General features: G+C 42.3%; 1 protein-coding gene across 1 annotated transcript in view; it reads left to right on the top strand.

Annotated features, from left to right (window-relative positions):
* Window positions 1-22,347, top strand: part of USP24 (ubiquitin specific peptidase 24) — a 165,272-nt gene extending 142,925 nt beyond the window's left edge. The window contains exons 60-69 of the mRNA XM_052636634.1: window positions 1,554-1,656; window positions 2,778-2,899; window positions 3,727-3,840; window positions 5,725-5,790; window positions 8,918-8,984; window positions 10,406-10,484; window positions 17,792-17,867; window positions 18,281-18,367; window positions 18,688-18,798; window positions 19,707-22,347. Of these exons, the coding sequence (XP_052492594.1) occupies window positions 1,554-1,656; window positions 2,778-2,899; window positions 3,727-3,840; window positions 5,725-5,790; window positions 8,918-8,984; window positions 10,406-10,484; window positions 17,792-17,867; window positions 18,281-18,367; window positions 18,688-18,798; window positions 19,707-19,769 (888 nt within the window). The 3' untranslated portion in view covers window positions 19,770-22,347. The remainder of the gene's footprint in view (window positions 1-1,553; window positions 1,657-2,777; window positions 2,900-3,726; window positions 3,841-5,724; window positions 5,791-8,917; window positions 8,985-10,405; window positions 10,485-17,791; window positions 17,868-18,280; window positions 18,368-18,687; window positions 18,799-19,706) is intronic.
* Window positions 22,348-24,741: the final 2,394 nt, after the last annotated feature.

Consider the following 24,741-nt stretch of genomic DNA (forward strand, 5'->3'; position numbering starts at 1 on the left):
TCAAAACGTGAAGTGTCAAGTGTCCTAGGAGGAAAGATGGGTGCTGCCTGGGGGATTGGAAAGCCTTCAGAAAGAGTGACACGGGTCCTTCTCCACTCACTCTCTGGGACTGTGCGCAAGGCTTGGTCCCGGTGGGGGTGCTTACATGGGATGCTGTCACAGGCCAGTATTCACATGTGAAGTTGAACCATTAAGTGCTGAGCAACATTGCTGCAGATGTAATACTCACATTCAGAAAATGAAAGGGAAATGGTTTTGGAATAGTAGAGTCAAATATATCCTCAAATGACTCTGCTGTTTGAAGTTCCTATGTTGGTGTGTTTTTTCCAATCATTATATTTCTTCTGTTTGATAGACTTAAAATACACAAAATGTCAACATGCCGTAATGATAAATACTATGTATGGAGCAGTCATTATGTGCCAGACACAACTGGTTACTTTTCATGCTCTGCCTCTGACGTTCACAGTTCAGTAAAACAGGTAGTTTCATCCCCCTTCTTGGGCAAGAATTACAGCTGAGAGAAATTGTAACTCGTTGAGGGCTGCAGGACTTAAGCTCTAGTTTCCACTACATGTGATTCACTGCCTAGGAAGGCTTTCCTCTTTTTATTAAGGGAGACAGACTTGTCATTTAGACCTCCTCGCAGCTCCCTGTCATACCACCTAGCCACTCTGACTCCTTAATGTGGAAAACGGGACTTCCCTGGTGGTCCAGTGGCTAAGACTCCACACTTCCACTGGAGGGGGTGGGGTACAAGTTCAGTCCCTTGTTAGGGAGCTAAGATCCTGCGTGCCACACAGTGCGGCCTAAATAAATAAACGCACTGGCAGTAGCTTGCTCTGTGTGCTGATATTATGTTGAGTATCAGTTTTTACTTCAAGCTTTGCCTTATCAGGGGCTCCATTGACACTGACGATTATTTTAAATTCATTGTAATTTAAATAATACTCAGTTTAATTAATGATGTTATATTGTATGATTAATATTGTTTTGCATTTATGGAACACATAAGTTTGAAAACATTCTCACTTTTAATGTTTCATTTGGTCCTCCCAACCATGAGGTGGGTGCAGAACAAGTAGCGGGTAGGTTGTCCCTGTCCTGATACAAGGAAGTCAGGCAGAGAACTCGCCCACATCCTCACAGATCAGTGAGTGGCAGAGGGGGCCAGGCCTGCAGACCTCCAGCCTCACAGGCTTTCCCCACTGTACTGGGTGCAGGAAAATTACCTAGCACGTGGTGAGAGCTCAGTGCCTAAATAGGATTGCATGATAGTATTTGTTTTAGAATAGAAATTCGTATATATCTATGTTAAGCTGGAGGAGCCTGGTGGGCTGCTGTCTATGGGGTCACGCAGAGTCGGACACGACTGAAGTGACTTAGCAGCAAGCTGGCTTAAAACCTGTGAGTTTTTTGCACTTTGATCTCTCGTACTGTCAAACATTGGGAAAGAATGTGGCTCAGAATATCATGAACCCACACACTTTTCCTTCCTTGTCACTTGTTTCTCACCAGAGCACTAACACCCACTTTATTTTCTCTGACAACAGATACGTCGGTGGAGTTCTGCACAAGCACGAGAATTTGGGAACCTCCACAATACAGTGGCATTGCTCGTCCTGCATTCAGATGTCTCTTCCCAGAGGAATGTTGGTAAGCTTTAAAGCCTATCTTTAATATGTCAAGGAAATGGAGAGATGGTGGATTTGTCAGTAACACATAGACAGTGATAACGTTGGCAATTAAATGTATGTTAGTGGCTTCTCATTTGGCTATTTGATATTTGAGGGATGCTTTAAATTTTTTGTTTCAATTTATGTTAAGCTTCCCCTTATTTTTACTAGTTTGTCACAATAGAAAGTCTTTATTTATTTGGGGTGGGATATGGAAGCATTTCAAAACACTGGGATTAAAGGCTGCATCTCTATACTGTTATCAGGCCTTCTCGTGACGGCACCAGCAGCAATAGCAACGATAGTACAGTAAAGCTGCTGCAAAGCACTCAGTGTTCCTGTGTGCTGTGCCTCTCCTGGGGCTCCCCTCAGCAGACCTGTGAGGTTGGTTCCCCTTCTGAGTGTGCAGGAGCTAAGATGGGGAGAGCGAGAGTGACTCCCACATCTCACAGCAGGTCAGAGGCGTAGCAGCCAGTGTGGAACACAGGCCTCTGACCCCAGAGCCTATGGAAGGGTTTTCACGTCATCTGACCAGGAAACTAGATTAAAAATCACAGTGCATCCCTCTGAGCTGGAGACGCCGTTGGCTCTCTGAGGCGATGTGGGGGAGCTCTCGTATAGTCGTGAGCTAGACTGTGCTTCCTAAATCCTGATTCACCAATCTAAAAGATGAAGCTACCACCATTATGAGTTCAGACGGGTCTGCGAAAGAAAACTGAGAGTGAGAGTCCTAGCTTTTCCAGCATGTAGGGTACCCCTTCCATGTGAGAGATTCTGCTCAGCATTGGCAGTTGTTTAAGCAGCAGAAGTGCCTTGTCTTCCGTCTCTTCAGAGGCACTTTGAGCCTTTTTTTTTTTCTCATTTTAAACTTCTTCAAAAGGATTATCTTGGCTGTGAATCACTGGGAGTCCAGGGATTTAACAGTTAGTCCAGGGCATACATTGAAAGAGAGAGGAAGCCTTTTCTCAAGTCTCATGACTGTGAGAGACGGCTGTACATGTTCAGCAGTTGGGTGTGTGAATCTTGAGGCAGTCGCCTTACCTTGTAGACGTCGGTTTCACGTGATAACATGAGGTGGCTTTTTCCTTTGATTTCCTAAAGCTCCGGGTGTATTTAAACAACGGCCGCCTATTAGCATTGCCCCCTCAAGCCCCTTGCTGCCCCTCCACGAGGAAGTCGAAGCCCTGTTGTTCTTGTCTGAAGGGAAACCTTACCTGTTAGAGGTATGTCCTTGTTCTACTAAAGCCATTTTCCTTTTATTTGTTTTTTTCTTTTTGAGGAAAAAAATGCCTTTTGTTATTAGTTGTATTTTGTTATGTTACTCTCTTAAAGGGGAGTAGTTAAGAAGCAGTCTTTCAAATTAATTTTACTTCCTGTATGTATGTCAGAAAGAAATAGGCACCTGAAGAGAATATAATTAGTCCTCCCTGCAACTAAGAATTGGGTCTCCAGGTCCCCGGAGGAGGTGTATATGGCACACACACACCACCACCGCCCCCCCGGCCGAGTCACAGTCACTCCATTTATTATCAGACGGTTTATTCCCAATCTTGTGTGTGTCCTTTGTCCTGAAATACTGCAGCTCTGAAGCATCCAGGTTTTCCAACCTCAGGGGTATAGAAGTGAGCTCTTCACAACCTCCTGTTGAGGTCCCTCTCCCTTCCACCTAGAGCTACTACACCTTAAGAATGTAATCTTCCAGTCCTCGTTCTGTACCTTGATGTTTATATATATGACTCGGTGAACATAATCATACTGGTTTTTATTTACATCAACAGTGCTGTGCTATATCTCTCTTTTTTTTTTTAAGCTTAACGTCATGTATTTTTTGGACCTATCAGTGGTTATTTTAATGGGGGAGCTCCCCTTTAAAATCTGATAAAAGTGAGAAAAAGGTACACATTTGCACAGATTGTGTTAACTCTCAGACTCAAACTATTTTGAGGCAGTGTTGATGATCCTTAATCTGAGCAGATTTCAGTGAAAGTCAGAAACAGCGTTTTAACAGTGAACTGTGACAAAAGAAACACTCCTCTTCTGCCCTCACTAGGTAATGTTTGCTCTGCGAGAGCTGACGGGCTCACTGCTGGCGCTCATCGAGATGGTGGTGTACTGCTGTTTCTGTAACGAGCATTTCTCCTTCACCATGCTGCATTTCATTAAGGTAGGACCTCGTAAACACCTGTGGCAGCCTGCGAGCCTTGGCACTTTGCTTCTTTTAATAACTTTAATTGTTTTCCTAATCATAAAAATAGTATAGGCTCATTTTTTAAATGAAGAATAAAAAAGAATTCAGAATCTCACCATTTATGATGATTACCATGAATATTCTCTCACGTTTCCTTTTTTATTTTCTATGCGTATATTTTAACATAATTGGGATTTTATTGTCTGTATGATGTTTGTGCCCTCTTTTTTCAATTGACATTATAAGTACTTTCCATATCATTAAAAGCTACCTGAGTGTATTTCATGTATCTCTCATGTATCACAATTTACTCAGCCATTCCCTTCCCAGTGAGGCATATTTGCATTGGGTGCAATTTTTAACTATTAAGAATAATACTTTATAGTTAGTGATAATGCTGTGGTGACCATTATTGTATAAAATGGTTTTAAAGTTGCAGGTTATTTCCCCAGGCCACATCTAAAAAATCAAAAGTAGATTGATTTTTCTCACCTTCTGAAGTAGTAATATATATAGTTCATTATGAAGCTCTGATCAGTGTGTAGTAATTACTTGTGTTGCACTTTGTGGATGCCAAGCTCAGTTCCAAGCATATTTCGTATTTAACTCACTGAATTCTCTAGTACATAAGTCCTGTGAGGTACAGATACTGGTATTGAAGGTACTGAAGACACCAGGGTCACACAGCTAGTAAGTGGCAGAGTGGGAGTTCGAGTAGCAGCAGTATGGCTCCAGGGCTCTGCTCTTAACTACTGCCTTGCTAGGGATTATTAGAAAAACCTTTAAACCTATGCATACCATTTTTATTCATTTTTAATCTTTCATTTTTAATTACATGGAGAATACATGACTTCATTCTCTTTGTGAAAAAATATGCAAAGTCCATTTCGACCATCACCAGCCAGCCATGTCTCCTCTCCACCCTACCCCATGGGCCAGTATTGTCACATCGGTTATGCATCTTTCCAGTCCTCTTTGTGTGAAATTACAAGAGATATTTTAGTTTGTCCCACACCTTGCCTGCCCCAGGATTTGTAACAGTGATACAGGTAGTGTTAACAAGTAGCTGTGATCAGTAGATCATGTCTCCAAGCTCTAATTAAAGTATGTTTTGCCCTCAGCCTTTTCTGTACAGGTCTGCCGTATCAGGGTTGATTGAGACCTCTCTTTACTGTTTACTAACTATGTAACCAAGGGCAGTTTCCTCTTCTGGAAAACAGGAGGAAGTTTAACCGGGCCTCATAGATTGTGTAGATTCAGAGAGGCATGATACATGCAGTACTTAGTATCAGACCCGGCAGCTTGCACATGCCTTGTGGTCATGCCGCGTCCTTTCCCACTGCATATCATGTGTAAGGTTATTAAAATGCACAGGGGTGTGAGTTTTCTCAACCTTGCTTTCTTTGTTTAGTGTGTCTTGGCAGATTTTTCTACTTCCTAAGCTGAACTTTTCTTATATTTCACTCACAGCATGTTGATCTCAGAACACTCTAATTAGCATTCTCACAGCTACTCGAGAATAGTCAACAAAACAGAATGAGTATAAATGAAATATAAGTACAAATTGAGGCCTGTTTAGTGACTAAAACTCTCTCCCTTCCTTTCTGCTGCTTTCCCTCTCCCCTTCCTAATTTCATAGTGAAACATCACGGAGGGTTATAGCAGGGAGGGTCGTGGTGTTGTTTCAGTCCCCAGACTTAGCATTTGGGGAACTGAGACCCAGAGAAGGGAATGACTTGCCCAAGGTCAGCCAGGTGATGGTAGAACTTAGGCTGGAGTCCCAGCACTGTTGATTGCCACTCGGACCTGCTTTTCACTGAAGACTTACTGGAATCTTTGTGCTTTTAAAAAATATTTCAGAACCAACTAGAAACAGCTCCACCCCATGAGTTAAAGAATACATTCCAGCTACTTCATGAGATACTGGTAAGTCACGCATGTTTTGATTCGCTGGCATTTAGGTAGTTACTAGGCAGCGTGCGTTTGCAGATAACACTGTATGTCCTTGTGTTGCTTTTGCATCCATTTGGTCTGCACTCACCAAGCCCTCTTCACATCACCCATTCTTCTTTCCTTAACTGATTCAGAGGTGAGTGGTAATAAATTTCCTTCTGTTTAGTGAGGGAGCTAGACAAGGACACAAACAGTTCTAGTGCAGACAGCAAAGGCCTTACTTACCATGCACAGAAAATGGTGCTCAGCTCAAGTGTGATCTTGTGTGAACCTCGCAAGAACCAAGAGAGGTGAATGGCTGGCTCTGCAGCCTGTCCATGTGCTACTGAAAATATCTCTATGAGCCACGAAACTGAAATGTAATCCACTATAGGGTGCATCCCAGTTTGAGAAATACAAAAGGCAGGGGAAAAAATACAACTGTAGTCAGTGAAATAAGGTATTATTAGAAGCTGAACTTAGAGAAGTGGAGTGACCTGCCCAAGGACATCGTCACTAAGTGACAGTCAGGATTTGAGCCAGGTGACTGGCCGTGGAGCCTGTGCTCTCTACCAAACGCCTGGTTTGCTGAGTGACTGGAAGAGATAGGACTAAAAGGAATTGAAACTGGTGGGGTTTGGGGAAGGAGCCCAGACCAGACCAGGAAGAGTTCCAGGTTCCAGTGCCTATGGACTTTTTCCCTGGTGTCCAGTGGTGACACACTGGTGGCCAAGTTCCACCTACATGTCTTGTCTATTTGGCCCAAATTGTTCTGTTCTTTAATTTCTGGATTCCAACCTGTCTTCAGAAATCAGGTCATCTGGCCACACTGGTCTGTTTCCTGCATGCTCCAGCCACCCAGAGCAGTGACAGCATATCCTTTCCATGAAGCTTGTGGTCCCCAGTCCCCACTGCCCTCGGCACTGCTGTTGTCTGCCACGTGGCTCATTCATTTCTTACCATCTCAGATTCTGTAGACATTTAAGTTAGTAACCTCTGCCATCAGTGGTGGACACCATGGAAGGGTTTGAGGCAGGAAAGTGATATAACCTGATTTATGTCTTAGAAAGATTCCCCCAGCAGTTGTCTTAAAGGATGGGCAAAGGAAAGAAGCAGGGTTGGAACTGGAAAACCATATAGGAGTCTGTGGCAGTAATCGGAGTGTAAAATACCGAGGCTTATACTAAGGAGAGACCAGAGCAGAAGGGGCTAGGACCAGAACAACAGGTGTTTAGAAAGAGAATCATTCTGCACAACAAAGGAAAATATAAGCAAGGTGAAAAGACAGCCTTCTGAATGGGAGAAAATAATAGCAAATGAAGCAACTGACAAACAACTAATCTCAAAAATATACAAGCAACTTATGCAGCTCAATTCCAGAAAAATAAACGACCCAATCAAAAAATGGGCCAAAGAACTAGATAGACATTTCTCCAAAGAAGACATACGGATGGCTAACAAACACATGAAAAGATGCTCAACATCACTCATTATTAGAGAAATGCAAATCAAAACCATAGTGAGGTACCACTTCACACCAGTCAGAATGTCTGCGATCCAAAAATCTGCAAGCAATAAAAGCTGGAGAGGGTGTGGAGAAAAGGGAACCCTCCTACACTGTTGGTGGGAATGCAAACTAGTACAGCCACTATGGAGAACAGTGTGGAGATTCCTTAAAAAATTGCAGATAGAACTACCTTATGACCCAGCAATCCCACTGCTGGGCATACACACCGAGGAAACCAGAATTGAAAGAGAACACATGTACCCCAATGTTCATCGCAGCACTGTTTATAATAGCCAGGACATGGAAACAACCTAGATGTCCATCAGCAGATGAATGGATAAGAAAGCTGTGGTACATATACACAATGGAGTATTACTCAGCCGTTAAAAAGAATACATTCGAATCAGTTCTGATGAGATGGATGAAACTGGAGCCGATTATACAGAGTGAAGTAAGCCAGAAAGAAAAACACCAATACAGTATACTAACACATATATACGGAATTTAGAAAGATGGCAAAGACGACCCTGTATGCAAGACAGGAAAAAAGACACAGATGTGTATAACGGACCTTTGGGCTCAGAGGGAGAGGGAGAGGGTGGGATGATTTGGGAGAATGGCATTGTAACAGGTATACTATCATGTAAGAATCGAATCGTCAGCCTGTGTCTGATGCAGGATACAGCATGCTTGGGGCTGGTGCACGGGGATGACCCAGAGAGATGTTATGGGGAGGGAGGTGGGAGGGGGGTTCATGTTTGGGAACGCATGTACACCCGTGGTGGATTCATGTCAATGTATGGCAAAACCAATACAGGATTGTAAAGTAAAACAAAGTAAAAATAAAAATTAAAAAAAAAAAAAAAGAATCAGTGGAATTTGGTGACTGGTTGTGAACCAATGAGAGAGACTAGCTCAAGAACCATTTAAAATAAAGAGCGGGCAGTGGGATGGGAACTGGCTTCCCTTTAGGTCCCTAAGGCTTTGGCACAGGGTAAGCATTTAATAAACACTTTTGAATATGGAGATACATCATGGGTGCCATTTCTAAAATGCCTGACTCTCTGGTCCTTTGCCTCCTTTTGGTTCTAGCACTTTTGTAAGATCATTGCTTCTCAGGAGTGGGATTGAGTGATGTTCATCTGCTCAACAGCAGACCCACTTAGTTTACTGAACTGTGCACAGCTCAGTGTCAGGCATTAGAAGTACAGCAAGAGTGTGCCATAGATCCAGCCTTGTGTGGTGTGGCATAAATCTCCACATCGACTTGTAGAGCCTGTATTATATCAAAACTTTGACAGGTTTTGCGAACGGTAAATCTCTGATCTTTGGGATCATGAAATACATGTCCTTATAACCCACAGAGAACCCTAGAGTCAGTTCTTAAGAGCGTGTATTAGGAAATGTGTGGTTCTTCAAATACTGCTTAATACTTTTTTTTATCTTTAGTTTGAAATTTAATATATTGTTGAAAATAGGGCAGTAACATATTTGGTTTTGGTTTTACTATGTTAGTAACTATAGTCCCTTGAACGAGTTTTTTTTAAAGGCACCAGTGGCTGTAACACACGTTTCTTCTTTCATTTACCAGCCTTTGTTTCCTGCTTCTCATAGGTCATCGAGGATCCCATACAAGTGGAACGAGTCAAGTTTGTGTTTGAGACAGAAAATGGATTACTAGGCAAGTATGGCTGCCCTGTGAAGAAGCGCCTGCAGTAAAGGTGCAGAGAGCCCATCATTCCAGCCAGCCTCTCCTCCCCAGGGTCTGCCTGGCACACTCTGCCTGGCAAGGATCGCTGAGGAATCCAGGAGTTGTCTGGTCAGGGCTGTTAGACTCCCTCAGTCTAGTCAGGAGATTTAAAGCCAGAGGATCTTACTACCCTGAATACCCCTGCTTTTCGTAAGACAGCAGCTTGAGGTCCTTTTACTGGGTCAGGTAAGATTCAGGGGTGCTGTGACTTTCTTCAGCAAGCTAAAGGTTTGCCACTTTAACAAGAAACCTTTCTTCCATTCTGTAGCCATTGAGGTGGGAAAAGACTAAAACCTTACACTCAGGATATTGTCAAGTTCATGAAATGCAATTTCTTTTTTTCTTTTAACCTGTGGTATGAATGCACCCAATATTATCTGCTCATAAAAGTTTTTTGACAGCCTTTTCTTTTTCAGAGGCTAAAGTGGCTTTAATGAGCTATTTCTTAGAAAAAGTTTAGTTAAAAATAGTCTTATCCAACTCCCACCATCCACCTGTATTCCCAGTTAACTTGAGTCATTTTAGATATTGCTGTGTATTTAAAGGAAGTTTCAGCATCTCCTTTTATTGCAGAAAAGAAATTTATGCTTGGAATGTTCTGTAGTTACAACGTTCTAGGCCACCACTTTGAAATGGTGCTCTCTGCTCTGAGCAGCACCCAGGCTCTCTGAAACTTACAGACCATACACGCCTCAAGGGCAGGGAGCAGGCATTGCAGTCATCCCTTGGTAGCCATAGGGCACTGGTTCCAGGACCCACTCGGACACCAAAACCCATGGATGCTCAAGTTCCATAGTCTACCCTTCATATCCGTGGTTCTGCACCTGAGGATTCAACCAGCCACAGGTTGTGTAGTGTGCTATACATATTTATTGAAAAAAACTCACATATAAGTGGACCTGTGCAGTTCAAGCCCATGTTGCTCAAGGGTTGGCCATATTTATCTTTAAATGCCCAAAGCACTGACCAGTAAATACTTGTTGAAGTGAAAGTACCATAAGTCTCCATTTATCACACTGAAGTATTTTAACTACTCTTTGTCAGTATTGCAGTGAATGAAAAACTTTGCAAGTCTCTAGGTGAAAAATCAGCCAGTATAAATTTTAGTTCCTTTCAGTTCTTCTGAAAGTCAAACCTTCACCATCTTGTATTTTTCTTGAATACTTAAAGTAGTGTTTCTGTCCATTAGAATTTGGAAAACCCTGTTAAGTCAGCACTACTATGCTTTGGTTAAGTTCTTCATCTGCTTATCAAAAGTTTGCTGTGAATTTTCAGAACAGGAGAGCTGTTGTTACCTGGGCCTGCTTTCACTTCAGTGCTTCATTGTTAAAACTTCTTCCTTTATTCTTCAGCTCTGATGCATCACAGTAATCATGTGGACAGCAGCCGCTGCTACCAGTGTGTCAAGTTTCTTGTAACTCTTGCTCAAAAGTAAGTATTGACTCAAAATGCAGTTGCGTAAATGATGTTTTTAGTTACAAGTCAGATATGACTCAAGAAAAAAAATTCCCTTGTTTTGGTACCTAGGGAGTCTGAGTCAGTCAGGGCATACTTGGATGGTACAGACAATTATTCAAACAATCTCAAAGAGACATAAAAGGAGAGTATTAAAAGTAACAGATCTTATGGAATCCAAGGCGGGAAAAAGTGCTAAACTGACAGCTTTGTGCAGGAAGGAGAGAAGTCCAAGGCGGGTTTAGGGACCTCAACGGAAAGAATTCATGAACCATCACTCAAGATATCTTTAGTTAACTATCAGCTGTGTCAGCTTCTAGGTCCCCACTTTGAAAACAGTCTCTCAAGAGGCCAAATCATATAACAGCTACTTAAACCTATGAACCTAGGCACTGTGCTAAATATCACCTGTATTCTCATTTAACATTTTCAGCGATTTTATGAGGTTAGGTGCTGTTACTAGTCCCATATCATGGGTGGTTTAAATGACATGCCTGCTGACAGAGCCAGGACTCGAGTACAGGCTGACTGACTTCAAGGCAAAGGTTCTTTTCTTCTTTTATTTAATTGTGCTAAAATATGTGTGTGTTAAGTCACTCAGTCATGTCCAACTCTTTGCAATCCCATGGACTGTAGCCCACCAGGCTCCTCCGTCCATGGAATTCTCCAGGCAAGAGTACTGGAGTGGATTGCCATTCCCTTCTCCAGGGGATCATCCCAACCCAGGGATTGAACCCGTGTCTCTTAGGTCTCCTGCATTGGCAGGTGGGTTCTTTACCACTAGCACCACCTGGGAGGTCCCTAAAATATACATGACATAAAATTCACCATTTTAGCCATTTTTAGGTGTACAGTTCAGCGGCATTAAGTACATTTATAGCATTGTGCAGCCATCACCATCACCACCATCTATCTCTAGAACTTTTTTCATCTTCCAGAACTGAAATTCCGTAGCTGTTAAATAGTACCTCTCCATTCCTCCTCCCTCCAGCTCCCAGCAACCATCCTTCTACTTTCTGTTTCCATGAATTTGACTGTTATAGATACCTCACATAAATAGAATCATACAGTGTTTTTCCTTTCATGACTGGCTTATTTCCCATAGGATGACATCTCCCAAGGTGTATCCATATTGTAGTGTCTGTCAGAATTTCCTTTCTGTTTAAGGCTGAAAGACATTCCATTGTACAGATACGTATATGTACTGCATTTTACTTATCCATTCATCTGTCAGTAGATCCTTGGAAAGGTTCGCAATGTTAGAAGGAACCTGAGTTGTTTGCAACTTCAGCTCCCCTGTTTATTTATTATGTTGGCCCACAAAAGATCAGAGTGACTGCATGCTAATCCAAGGTTATTTTTTTTAAATGAAGTATAGTTGATTTACAATATTGTGTTAGTTTCAAGTGTACAACAAAGTGATTCAGTTAATATTATTTTTTCAGGTTGTTTTCCATTATAGGTTGTTACAAGATACTGAATATAGTTCCCTGTGCTACACAGTAAATCCTTGTTTCTAACCTATTTCATGTATAGTAGTTTGTGTCTGTTAATCCCATAGTCCTGTAACTTATCCCTCCTTTCACCCCTTTCCCCTGGTAACCATAAGTTTGTTTTCTGTCTGTGTGTCTGTTTCTGCTTTGTATATAGATTCTTTTGTATTATTTAAGATTCCACATATAAAGGATACTAAGTATAATATTCTCCAGGTCCATTCATGTTGCTGCAAATGGCAATATTTCATTCTCTTTATGGCCGAGTATGGAGAAGGACATGACAGCCACTCCAGTATTCTTGCCTGGGAAATCCCATGGACAGAGGAGCTTGGCGGGCTACAGTCCATAGGGTCATAAAGAGTCATACACGACTGAAGCAACTTAGCACATGCATGGCTGAGTAATATTCCTTTGTGTATGTATAGATACATCACATCTTCTTAAACCAGTCTTCTGTTAGTGGACACAGAGGTTACTTCCATGTCTTGGCTGTTGCAAATAGTATTGCAGAGCAAACATTGGGGTGCACGTATCTTTACAAATTAGAGTTTTTGTCTTTTCAGGATACATACCCAGGAGTGTAACTAACCCAGGATTATTGAGCAGACAGCACTGCCATCACTGAGTTTTGCACTGAGCTCTCTTTAGCTTAATTTATTTTGCTCTAGATTTTTCCTGATTCTTAGCTATCCTTGGACTTATACCAGAATGAGAAATCTGTTGGGATTAATCTGCTGCATTTGAGCATCCTCAACAGTTTTAAATGAGAGCCCCATTGAAACAGCACATGAACACACATTTTCCAGATGACAATATTGTAAACACAGATGGAGATCATCCTGCCACAATTGTGGGTTCATTAATTAGGCTTCATACTGACAGCATGTCATCATAAGGACATAAAAGGCTAAAAGAGTGGTATTTCCAAGTAGTGTTGGGGCCACATAGCATATCTGATGCCAGCAAACACAAAGTCCGTATATTAGTAGTGTCTTCATATGTACTTCCCTATCCTGCACGTATCCCATTTTGTACATATGTTAATGGCAGTCTCCCCATCAGTACTATCTTCAAATAAGGACAGCTTTCTAGGTGGGCAAATACAAATGGAAAGGGAGAGAGAGGCTCCAAAAGCAGGTTTTAAAATTGTTTTTCCCTCATATCATTCTGTCTTATTTAAATTATAAAAATCAAAGACTAGTTTGATTTTATCAAGAGGTCATTTATTGTATATCTTAAGATTACTAGAAGAGAACATAGGTAAAATATTCTCTAACATAAATCGTAGCAATGTTTTCTTAGGCGAGTCTCCCAAGGAAATAGAAATAAAAGCAAAAATAAACAAGTGGCACCTAGTCAAACTTATACATTTTTGCACAGCAGAGGAAACTATAAACAAAATGAAAAGGCAACCTATAGAATGGGAGAAAATATTTGAAATTGATGCATCCAACAAGGACTTAATTACCAAAATATATGAACAGCTCATACAACTTAATAAGAAGACCTAAATAGACATTTCTCCAAAGAAGACATACCAGATGGCCAAGTGGCACATGACAAGATGTTCAACATTGCCAGTTGTCAGAGAAATGTAAATCAAAGTCAGAACAGAGTGAGGTATCACTTCACAACAATCAGAATGGCCATCATTAAAAGTCTACAAATAATAAATGCTAGAGGGGTTGTAAAGAAAAGGGAACCCCTCCTACACTGTTGGTGGGAGTATAGATTGGTATAGCCACTATGGAAAAGAGTATGGAGGTTCCTTAAAAACTGAAAGTAAAGCTACCATATGATTCAGCAATCCCACTCCTGGACATATATCCAGAAAAAACTGTTGAAAAGATGTATACACCCCAGTGTTCATTGCAGCACTATTTTACAATAGCCAAGACATGAAGCCGCCTAAATGTCCATCAACAGATGAATGGATGAAGATGTAGGACATATATACAATGGAATATTACTCAGCTCTTAAAAAAACAATGTCATTGGCAGCAACATGGATGGGCCTACAAGTCATTATGCAAGTGAAATAGTCAGACAAAGAGGAACGTCATATCACTTATATGTGGAATATAAAGTATGGTACAAAAGAACTTATTTAAAAAAAAAAAAAAGATTTAGAGACATAGGAAACAAACTTACAGTTACCAAAGTGGAAAGGAGGTTGAGGAAGGATAAATTAGGAGTGTGAGATTAGCAGATGCAAACTACTACGTACAAAATAGAAAAACAGCAAGGGCCTACTGTATAGCACAGAGAACTGTCTTCAGTTTCTTGTAGTAATCTGTAATGGCAAACAATCAGAAAAAGTATATGTATATCTGGTTCATTTTGCTGTACACCAGAAACTAACTCAACTTTATAAATCAATTATACTTTCAATTTTTTAAAAATATTTAAGATGTTACTTATCAAATGTACAATTTCTTGTGGCTATTTTTGTTTGTTATTTTTCATTTTCCAACCTTGATTTTAGTAGAACTGATTGGATGAGTTAGAGATAGATAAGAAACTTTTCACTACATATTTACCTTTTACAGCTTTTTGGAGTTTTAAACATGTGAATGTATCCAAAGCAAAAGAAAATACAAATTCATATAAAGACAACTGAAAGTAGCATTTGTGTTTCAAATTTTTAAAGTACTCAGTTCGGTTCAGTTCAGTCGCTCAGTCGTGTCCGACTCTTTGCAACCCCATGAATCGCAGCACGCCAGGCCTCCCTGTCCATCACCAACTCCAGGAGTTCACTCAGACTCACGTCCATCGAGTCAGTGATGCTATCCAGCCATCTCATCCTCGGTCGTCCCCTTCTCCTCCTGCCCCCAATCCCTCCCAGCATCAGAGTCTTTTCCAATGAGTCAACTCTTGCATGAGATGGCCAAAGTATTGGAGTTTCAGCTTTAGCATCATTCCTTCCAAAGAAATCCCAGGGTTGATCTCCTTCAGAATGGACTGGTTGGATCTTGCAGTCCAAGGGACTCTCAAGTCTTCTCCAACACCACAGTTCAAAAGCATCCATTCTTCAGCGCTCAGCCTTCTTCACAGTCCAACTCTCACATCCATACATGACCACAGGAAAAACCATAGCCTTGACTAGACGGACCTTAGTCAGCAAAGTAATGTCTCTGCTTTTGAATATACTATCTAGGTTGGTCATAACTTTTCTTCCAAGGAGTAAGCATCTTTAAATTCATGGCTGCAGTCACCATCTGCAGTGATTTTGGAGCCCAAAAAAATAAAGTCTGACACTGTTTCTACTGTTTCACATCTATTTCCCATGAAGTGATGGGACCAGATGCCGTGATCTTCGTTTTCTGAATGTTGAGCTTTAAGCCAACTTTTTCCCTCTCCTCTTTCACTTTCATCAAGAGGCTTTTTAGCTCCTCTTCACTTTCTGCCATAATGGTGGTGTCATCTGCGTATCTGAGGTTATTGATATTTCTCCCGGCAATCTTGATTCCACCTTGTGTTTCTTCCAGTCCAGCATTTCTCATGATGTACTCTGCATATAAGTTAAATAAGCAGGGTGACAATATACAGCCTTGATGTACTCCTTTTCCTATTTGGAACCAGTCTGTTGTTCCATGTCCAGTTCTCACTGTTTCTTCCTGACCTGCATATAGGTTTCTCAAGAGGCAGGTCAGGTGGTCTGCTACTCCCATCTCTTTCAGAATTTTCCACAGTTTATTGTGATTCACTCCGTCAAAGGCTTTGGCATAATCAATAAAGCAGAAATAGAGTTTTTCTGGAACTCTCTTGCTTTTTCCATGATCCAGCGGATGTTGGCAATTTGACCTCTGGTTCCTCTGCCTTTTCTAAAACCAGCTTGAACATCAGGGAGTTCACAGTTCATGTATTGCTGAAGCCTGGCTTGGAGAATTTTGAGCATTACTTTACTAGCATGTGAGATGAGTGCAATTGTGCGGTAGTTTGAGCATTCTTTGGCATTGGCTTTCTTTGGGATTGGAATGAAAACTGACCTTTTCCAGTCCTGTAGCCACTGCTGAGTTTTCCAAATTTGCTGGCATATTGAGTGCAGCACTTTCATAGCATCATCTTTCAGGATTTGAAACAAGCTGGAATTCCATCACCTCCACTAGCTTTGATCGTAGTGATGCTTTCTAAGGTTCACTTGACTTCACATTCCAAGATGTCTGGCTCTAGATTAGTGATCACATCATCATGATTATCTGGGTCGTGAAGATCTTTTTTGTACAGTTCTTCTGTGTATTCTTGCCACCTCTTCTTAATATCTTCTGCTTCTGTTAGGTCCAGACCATTTCTGTCCTTTATCGAGCCCATCTTTGCATGAAATGTTCCCTTGGTATCTGTAATTTTCTTGAAGAGATCTCTAGTCTTTCCCATTCTGTTGTTTTCCTCTATTTCTTTGCATTGATTGCTGAGGAAGGCTTTCTTATCTCTTCTTGCTATTCTTTGGAACTCTGCATTCAGATGCTTATATCTTTCCTTTTCTCCTTTGTTTTTCACCTCTCTTCTTTTCACAGCTATTTGTAAGGCCTCCCCAGACAGCCATTTTGCGTTTTTGCATTTCTTTTTCTTGGGGATGGTCTTGATCCCTGTCTCCTGTACAATGTCACGAACCTCATTCCATAGTTCATCAGGCACTCTAACTATCAGATCTAGGCCCTTAAATCTATTTCTCCCTTCCACTGTATAATCATAAGGGATTTGATTTAGGTCATACCTGAATGGTGTAGCGGTTTTCCCTACTTTCTTCAATTTGAGTCTGAATTTGGTAATAAGGAGTTCATGATCTGAGCCACAGTCAGCTCCTGGTCTTGTTTTTGTTGACTATATAGAACTTCTCCATCTTTGACTGCAAAGAATATAATCAGTCTGATTTCGGTGTTGACCATCTGGTGATGTCCATGTGTAGAGTCTTCTCTTGTGTTGTTGGAAGAGGGTGTTTGCTATGACCAGTGCATTTTCTTGGCAAAACTCTTTGCCCTGCTTCATTCCGCATTCCAAGGCCAAATTTGCCTGTTACTCCAGGTGTTTCTTGACTTCCTACTGTTGCATTCAAGTCCCCTATAATGAAAAGGACATCTTTTGGGGGTGTTAGTTCTAAAAGGTCTTGTAGGTCTTCATAAAACCGTTCAACTTCAGTTTCTTCAGCATTACTGGTTGGGGCATAGACTTGGATTACTGTGATCTTGAATGGTTTGCCTTGGAGATGAACAGAGATCATTCTGTCATTTTTGAGATTGCATCCAAGTACTGCATTTCGGACTCTTTTGTTGACCATGATGGCTACTCCATTTCTTCTGAGGGATTCCTGCCCACAGTAGTAGACATAATGGTCATCTGAGTTAAATTCACCCATTCCAGTCCATTTTAGTTCACTGATTCCTAGAATGTCGACATTCACCATTGCCATCTCTTGTTTGACCACTTCCAATTTGCTTTGATTCATGGACCTGACATTCCAGGTTCCTATGCAATATTGCTGTTTACAGCATCGGATCTTGCTTCTATCACCAGTCGCATCCACAACTGGGTATTGTTTTTGCTTTGGCTCCATCCCTTCATTCTTTCTGGAGTTATTTCTCCACTGATCTCCAGTAGCATATTGGGCACCTAGTGACCTGGGGAGTTCCTCTTTCAGTATCCTATCATTTTGCCTTTTCATACTGTTCATGGGGTTCTCCAGGCAAGAATACTGAAGTGGCTTGCCATTCCCTTCTCCAGTGGACCACATTAAACAAGAATATTTGCAAAGAAGGCGTTTGGCTAATAAAAATTTCCTGCAATCACCAGGTGTCCTGCTGCTAAAGAATACTTCAAGGAGAATTCCCACCACTGGAGTTGGGCTGTGCAGTGGCTGCAGAAGAAGGTAATGGAGTTTTTCACTTTTCTGGTTATTTCATAGGAATCAATAACAACATATCTTCTCAGGAAATAAAATCTCAGACTTTATTTGGAGACTGTCAGAGTATTTTCAGAGTTCACACATTTTGGGGAACAGTTAATACCTATCTTTATACATGTAATTTGTATGTTAATACATTTGTCTTAATTTTATGGATAGAAAGGTAAGGATGCTTATTTAAGAGGTAGTATTTTAGTGAACTGTTAAAAGCAGAAGTGCAGTCTTATCAAAAAGAATCTCCTGATGCGGTAGAAAGTCTGGGTCAACTTATATACTATTCTATATGCTTTTTATACTGTAATATGTATTGGTAGAAATTGTAGATTCATGTGGGCTTATTTGTCATCTCTAATGGCCTTTTTGACCTTCCATGTCAGATGTCAGAACATTATTGGACACCGCAGAGTAACGTCTCTAATGAAACATCAACTGGGAAAACCTTTCAGCGAACAATTTCAGCTCAGGTGAGAGTTGTCTTTTGGTTTTGTGTGGATTGAAATCCCTTAGTAAGGATTTTTAGTGTGTTTCTCAGAAACCGCTGTCTCAGAAAAGAGGTATACATTAAAAGTGAGTAAGGACTGAAGACACAGTTGCTTTTTCTGTGAAAAAGCAGCAAGTGAGTCGTTGGCCTGGAAGGAAAGCAGTGGGGGTCACTCAGTGCGGCCCCACCTGCCACAGACGTTGACATGAAGGCACCGCCTCCAAAGGTCAAGTGAAGGGCGGTCTTCCGGGTGCCGCTGACACTGCACACCCTGACTTCTCCTTGTGCTTCAACCTCTGGCAGGACACGCTGGCATATGCCACAGCACTGCTGAATGAGAAGGAGCAGTCAGGGAGCAGCAACGGGTCGGAGAGCAGTCCTGCGAACGGGAGTGGAGAGAGACTCTTACAGCAGGTACATCCGTAGGGCCAGTCCTGGGTGAGAGGGCAGTGCTGCCCTGAGGCTTCCCAGGGACAACCTCAGTCATCAAGAGAGAAAGGGGATCCCAGCTCCGCCCCCTGGGAACCTCTGCTCAGGACTTATCCTCTGTGCTTAGAAAGCAGAGCGGCGTTGCACCGTGACATTTATCCAGGCTTTGGTCTCAGTCTGCTGGCTGTTCTACTCAGCTTGGAGAGCATCCTGATAAAGCCCGGTTTGCAGATACGGTTCTTCCAGATTGTACTTCATTCTGCTGGGTTACAAAAAATTACCACTTTCCCCTTCTGCTCTCACCAGCCTTCCTAGAAACACATATGCTTGAAAAGAAGGGCCTCATGCCATTGGAATCTGTGTGCTTGTCAGGAGTGTCAAATTTTTAAGTATTTTTCAGTACTAATCACTATAGTAGAAAAAGGAATGAATTATTTATTGAACACTTACTATGTAGAATAATGCAGCAGGTTTAAATGTAATGACATGTATCATTTCTTCCCTCCAGTCCATAACTTTCTGAAAGGCCTTCTCCATAATCTTTGGGGTCCTGGTAATAACCAGTGAGGTCGCTGTTCCCCTAATTTCACAGAAGGAAACTGACACTCAGCATAGTGATTTGATTTAACTCAAGGCCACATTATGCCTCTAGGCAAGTCACTAGATTGTTCCTGTAACTCAGTAAGAACACAGAAATGGAAGCTCTGCACAATCAAGAATTGTCAAATATGAGGTCAGACATACACTTGTTATGTTTTATTGCCCTTTGATAAACATTAAGTAGTTAAATGAGGACATGTTAAACTACAGAACACAAGTCAGTCAATCAGCATAGGAAAAATTTTTTCTCTTTACTTTATTAAGTATGTATTTATTCCTTTCATTTCCCAAAGGGTTCTGAATCACCCATGATGATCGGTGAGTTAAGAAGTGACCTGGATGATGTGGATCCCTAGGGGCCATGCCCAGCACGCGATGAGCAGTCATGTCATGGTTACTGGATGCTCAGCACCTTCTTGAAATCAGAATCTCATTCTTGAACCCTTTAGCAGAGCCCAGAGGCTGGACTGGGAGAACCTACCATGAGAGGAGGAGCCCGTGTTTTTAAGGAACGCACTCTCAGCCCCCGGGGGAAGGCCTGGGAGCTGTTTGGCAGTGGGAATACTCCAGCCTGTGGAGTTAGCTTACCTGGGGCATGGTCCATGTGTGGACTGACAATTCTGTACAGATTTTAGGAAGTAAAGCTGGTGGCAGACTGTTTTGTTACATGAACATACAGGAGTGAGTGAAGATAAAACTGTTGCTTTCTCTATGATGCTACAAAAGAAATTCCTTTGGTTTTTATATTGAAAAAAAAAAAAGCAAGCTGCCTTTAGATATATGGGGGCGAATTTTTAATCTTGCAGTAACATTGAATAGAAATATCAAGTTTAAAATGATGTAAAAATATGTGATAAAAATTCCTTTTCACTGTAAAATAGTAGTTAAAGAATTCAATTTACACAGACCTTTGTATTTAATATGTCTCCCTATTTGTATAGAATTTCAGGTGGGTCTGGATGAGAGCCCTGGGCATAAACTTGGATCTTAATGAAATGTTACCAGGATCAAAAATTGGGAAATTAAGCTCTTTAAGGTATTTTTCTGATAAAATTGAGATTGAAAGAGCAATAAGAAAATGCTATGTTCTCTAGAAGTATAGAGTGCATTCTTTGACATCAATCACTAATTGTTCCCAAAACAAATTTTACAAAGAGCAAAATAAAAAGCACTTTAAGATATGATTTTATTGAGTTTGACTTCATAAAATCTTTTTAATGCTTGGAGACATATTGAATAAACTGTAGTCTTAAATTATGTGACCTGCAATCATTTGCTTTTGCTGGAAACTTAATTACTAAAACCCTTAGTACTGGTTGTATATGAAGTTAAATATTTGAGTTGAGAGACACTGCTTTGTGAGTTTCTGGACATTTTACCACAGAGAAGGAATAGGAGACTTGATTTCTCCTCAGCATGATTAATTGACACTGAAAAGATAAGGATAAGAAATGACTAGCAAGCCACTGAACAGCCACCCATTTAGTTGTGTTGCCCAGGTCTTGGCACCATTCACTCATTTCAGGTTAGCTGCCAGCCCACTCCTTTTTCTGGAGTGGAGAGGGGATGCCGACATGGTTCATATATTGTGTACCTTTGGGGTTCTGAGTCACTGCACACATGTTCAATCCTGTTTGTCTTTAGTTGCGTGCTCTGCCTTGTTCTGTGCTCCCACGCACAGGGTTAGGGGAGCCTCGGGAAGCACTGAGCGGCCCCAGTCAAGGGTCTGCAGAGTCAGAGAGGCGCAGAGGACCCATGCCAGGGCTGACAGCTGCTCCTGCCGCACACCGCAGACTCTGTGGCCTCACTGCCGAGGTGCAGTTACAGTGCGGCCAGGCTGCAGTCTGTAATGGCACGACTGGCCAGTGGTGATGTCTGTCAAAGACACCAGCTGGGTGGAGGGCCAACACCTCAGAGCAGAGCTGCGCCCCAGAGAAAGGGTCAGAGGTCTTCGGCAGATTTTATGTGATTCTGATGTTCTTGCAAATTCAAATGTGATGTTTTAAAGTGGATTTTTGAGTCCATGAATACCCACGCCCTGCTGCCCCCCCACCCTCTCTCCGCCCTCCTCCTCACAAAGCAACCCCGCGGGATGTGACCTTGAAATGCCAGCCACAAGGATATGGCGCTGGCAGCTGCACTCAGGAGCCCAGATTCAGGAGTGAAATTGCCACTTCTGTCCCTTATTTCCTATGGAAACAATGCCTTCCACAGCCCCCAGCACCTACTATCCTCACAGTAGCGTTCATCGGGACCAGGACCACCCGTCGCTGACACGAGGCACCCTGGTTGGTTTTGCTCACGTTGTTGCTGCAGTGAACATCACTTTCCCTTTGCCAGTAACCTTGATTTCCCCATGGCTGCAGTCTACCAACCTGCTGATGACTTTTTTTTTAATGTCATACAACAAAGTGACAATTACAACAGGCTTACCTTGGAAGAGGTTCATTTTTACTGCCAATCTTTTTGGATGAAGATGTTTTTATAAATCTTTCAAAATGGTCTGCAAGTTGAATAGGAATTGCACAACTAAACCCAATGCTGTGTGTCCTCAAGAAGCTCCCTTCATGAGATCCTTCTTAGGATGGCCAAGTCAGTCCCTTAGAGACGTTCTGGGAAAGAAAGCAAAGGAGCCTTCGGACAGGCACCCCAGCCTGTGACTTCCCCTGGAGCCCATACTTGGGCCCAGAGCACATGTCACCAGACTCACCCTATACACCTTCCCTGCGAACATCAAGGTGTGTGCAGTTACCTTTTGAGCTTGGAACAGGCAGACTGGAATTTTCCTCTGCTACCTCTTGTGTACAAAATCTTGTTTATACAATTTCAAAAAGAAGTAGATAAACTAAGGAAGAAATTTCATTCTAAATTTGGTTCACTGAGTGGCAGAGTTCTTAGCTTCTAAAGGTATAAAATAAATTTTTCAAAAACAGAGTTGGAGGCTCACTGACATTTTTCTGTGTATACCAGAAAATGGCTATGGTTCGGGGAGGGGTGCCAGGGGCCAGTAACCTGGAAGGAAATAGGGCCGATTCCTTTTCATACTTTGTACCAATGATGTGAGTAGGGTCCATTCTTTCATAATGAAGGGCAGTGGGTCTTTTTCTAAGCTTTTTACTATTTCTCCCTCTGGATATCCTGAGGATTCATTTGCAAAGCTGGATAAGGATGTGCAGAGCTCAGACCAGTGGCCTGCAGCTGTCTTCCCCTTAGCTTTCAGGCCTCCCCGTGGTCCCCAGCATAAATCACATCCCTGGTCAAGCCGGATTTCTTGTTGGACCCCACGGGTCTCAGCCCTCACCCCTGATGCCCTGCCTCTGCCCACATGGTTCCCCTCTCCTGGGCTCTTTGCTGCTCCAGCTACTCTGCAGTCCACACCCATTCCTCCCCGGCTCCCATTGACCAGCTACCAACCTCTGCAAAAACCAGGTGTTCCCTTTTCTCAAAGCTTAGAGCCTTCTGGGTATGAACAGCTAAGGAGCTAAACTCTGGCTCTTGGGTGATGGGGAGAGGGGTCTCTGGCATGTACCACAGACAGGGTGCCAGTGGGCCCACTTACACAGATATCCTCTGGCAGTCGGGTCCTTAGCAGCTGGCAGTCCGGCCCTTAGCAACTGGCAGGTTTTGAACACTTTCCATGACGCTAAGTTGTCCAAGTTTGAGAGGACTTCTGCCTTGCAGGTCAGTTCCCTGATCACCTATAATATGAGCTGTTTAGAGCTAGGCCTTGCTCAAGACAGCAACACTCGCCACCCTCAAAATGGGGCTGGGGGATGGGGGGCCACATTGCATGGGATAATTATTCTTTTTGCAAAGTGGAAAGTTCTGAGACTGTTCTTAGTTTCAAATCATGAAAAATGACCCTGGACATAATTCTCATTACAGATGCCTCAGCCACTCGTTTAAACCTTTGCCATATACATTGACTGTGTGCCAGGCCCTGGGAGAGAATGGAAAGGACACAGGGACCCTGAGCACCTAGCACGTGAGGCACAGGATGCCGAGGAGGGAGAGCCCTGGTTGCTGGGGGGACTTGGAAATTACAGGCAGACTCCAGTTTTATCCCAGGACAGGCTTAAGTACTCAAATACTTATACTCAAAATACACATACTCTTCAAAGGCTTAATTTGCTCAACCATCCCACACACTGTTACCTAGCACCTCATATAAGCAAGGTCTCATCCTAGATGGTCAAATTCAGGCAAAAGTCATGATTTAAGTTGTTTTTATTTTAAAAAGTCACCATATAATAAAACTGCTACAAAACCCAGAATAAATATCCTCAAATTACAAAAGGAAAACAGATTCAAAAAAGGTGCTTGCTGTAAAAAGGCAATAGAGGATTGATGACAAACACAGACCAAAAAGATAAATGCATGTTTCTTTGCTTGGGTAGGGGTGGGGTTGAGGGAGCTCAGAGGGAGAGTTGCGCCTCCCGCCTCCCACCTGCATCCCTCCAAAGGCCTCTCCACTCAGGCCCCAGTGCTCTCTCCTGGCTCACACGGTCTATGTTCCCCTTCGAAACCTAAGCTCTGAAGATAGGTGGCCCAAACTGGTGCAGTAAAAAGTCTTGACTTTAAGGCCAAATCTGGGTTTCTATCGTGTTACTACTTCACTTCCTGGCTCGGTGAGCTAGGTGAGCACCCACCTCCCCATCTCTGGTTCCCAGTTTCCTCCTGAATCAGGGATGACTGTGTGCTATGCAAGGTGGATGCATGGACCTGGTAAGAAGCCGGATGGAGCTGGTGGCTCTCCGCTGCAAATGCAGAGTCAGCCTTTGGGTGATATCCCCTTGCAGCCTGATGCCAGGTAGGCTGTAAACCTGAACCAGAGCAAGGTGAGGACAGCTAAGAGAATCAAAGGCATGGCCCCTGATCACCTGGGACAGATTTGGCTGCATCTGTCGTGCTGTTGGTGGTGGCTCAAGGTATGGGTAAAAGAGGATTTTTTTTTTTAATGAAACAAAGATGAACATTTTTAATGATAAAAGATACAAGTCACAAAGATAAACATCATCATATACCATTAGACACCTTAACAAAGATAAAGCAAAAATCAGAAGAAATATAAGGGAAAGGAAAACCACAGTGAGACATACTAACAAACATTTTTTCTAAGAATATCATATGCAGAAAAAATAGCATCTTGAATGATGTCATTAATGTAATATATTTTTATCTAATTTATATTAATCATAGGCTTCCCAGGTGGTCTAGAAGTTACAGGAGATGCAGGTTCAATCCCTGGGTTGGGAGGATCTCCTGGAGAAGGAAGTGGCAACCCACTCCAGTATTCTTGTCTGAAAAATCCCACAGCCTGGAGGGCTG

Source organism: Budorcas taxicolor, chromosome 3 (genome assembly GCF_023091745.1).
Source record: "Budorcas taxicolor isolate Tak-1 chromosome 3, Takin1.1, whole genome shotgun sequence".
NCBI lineage: Eukaryota > Metazoa > Chordata > Mammalia > Artiodactyla > Bovidae > Budorcas > Budorcas taxicolor.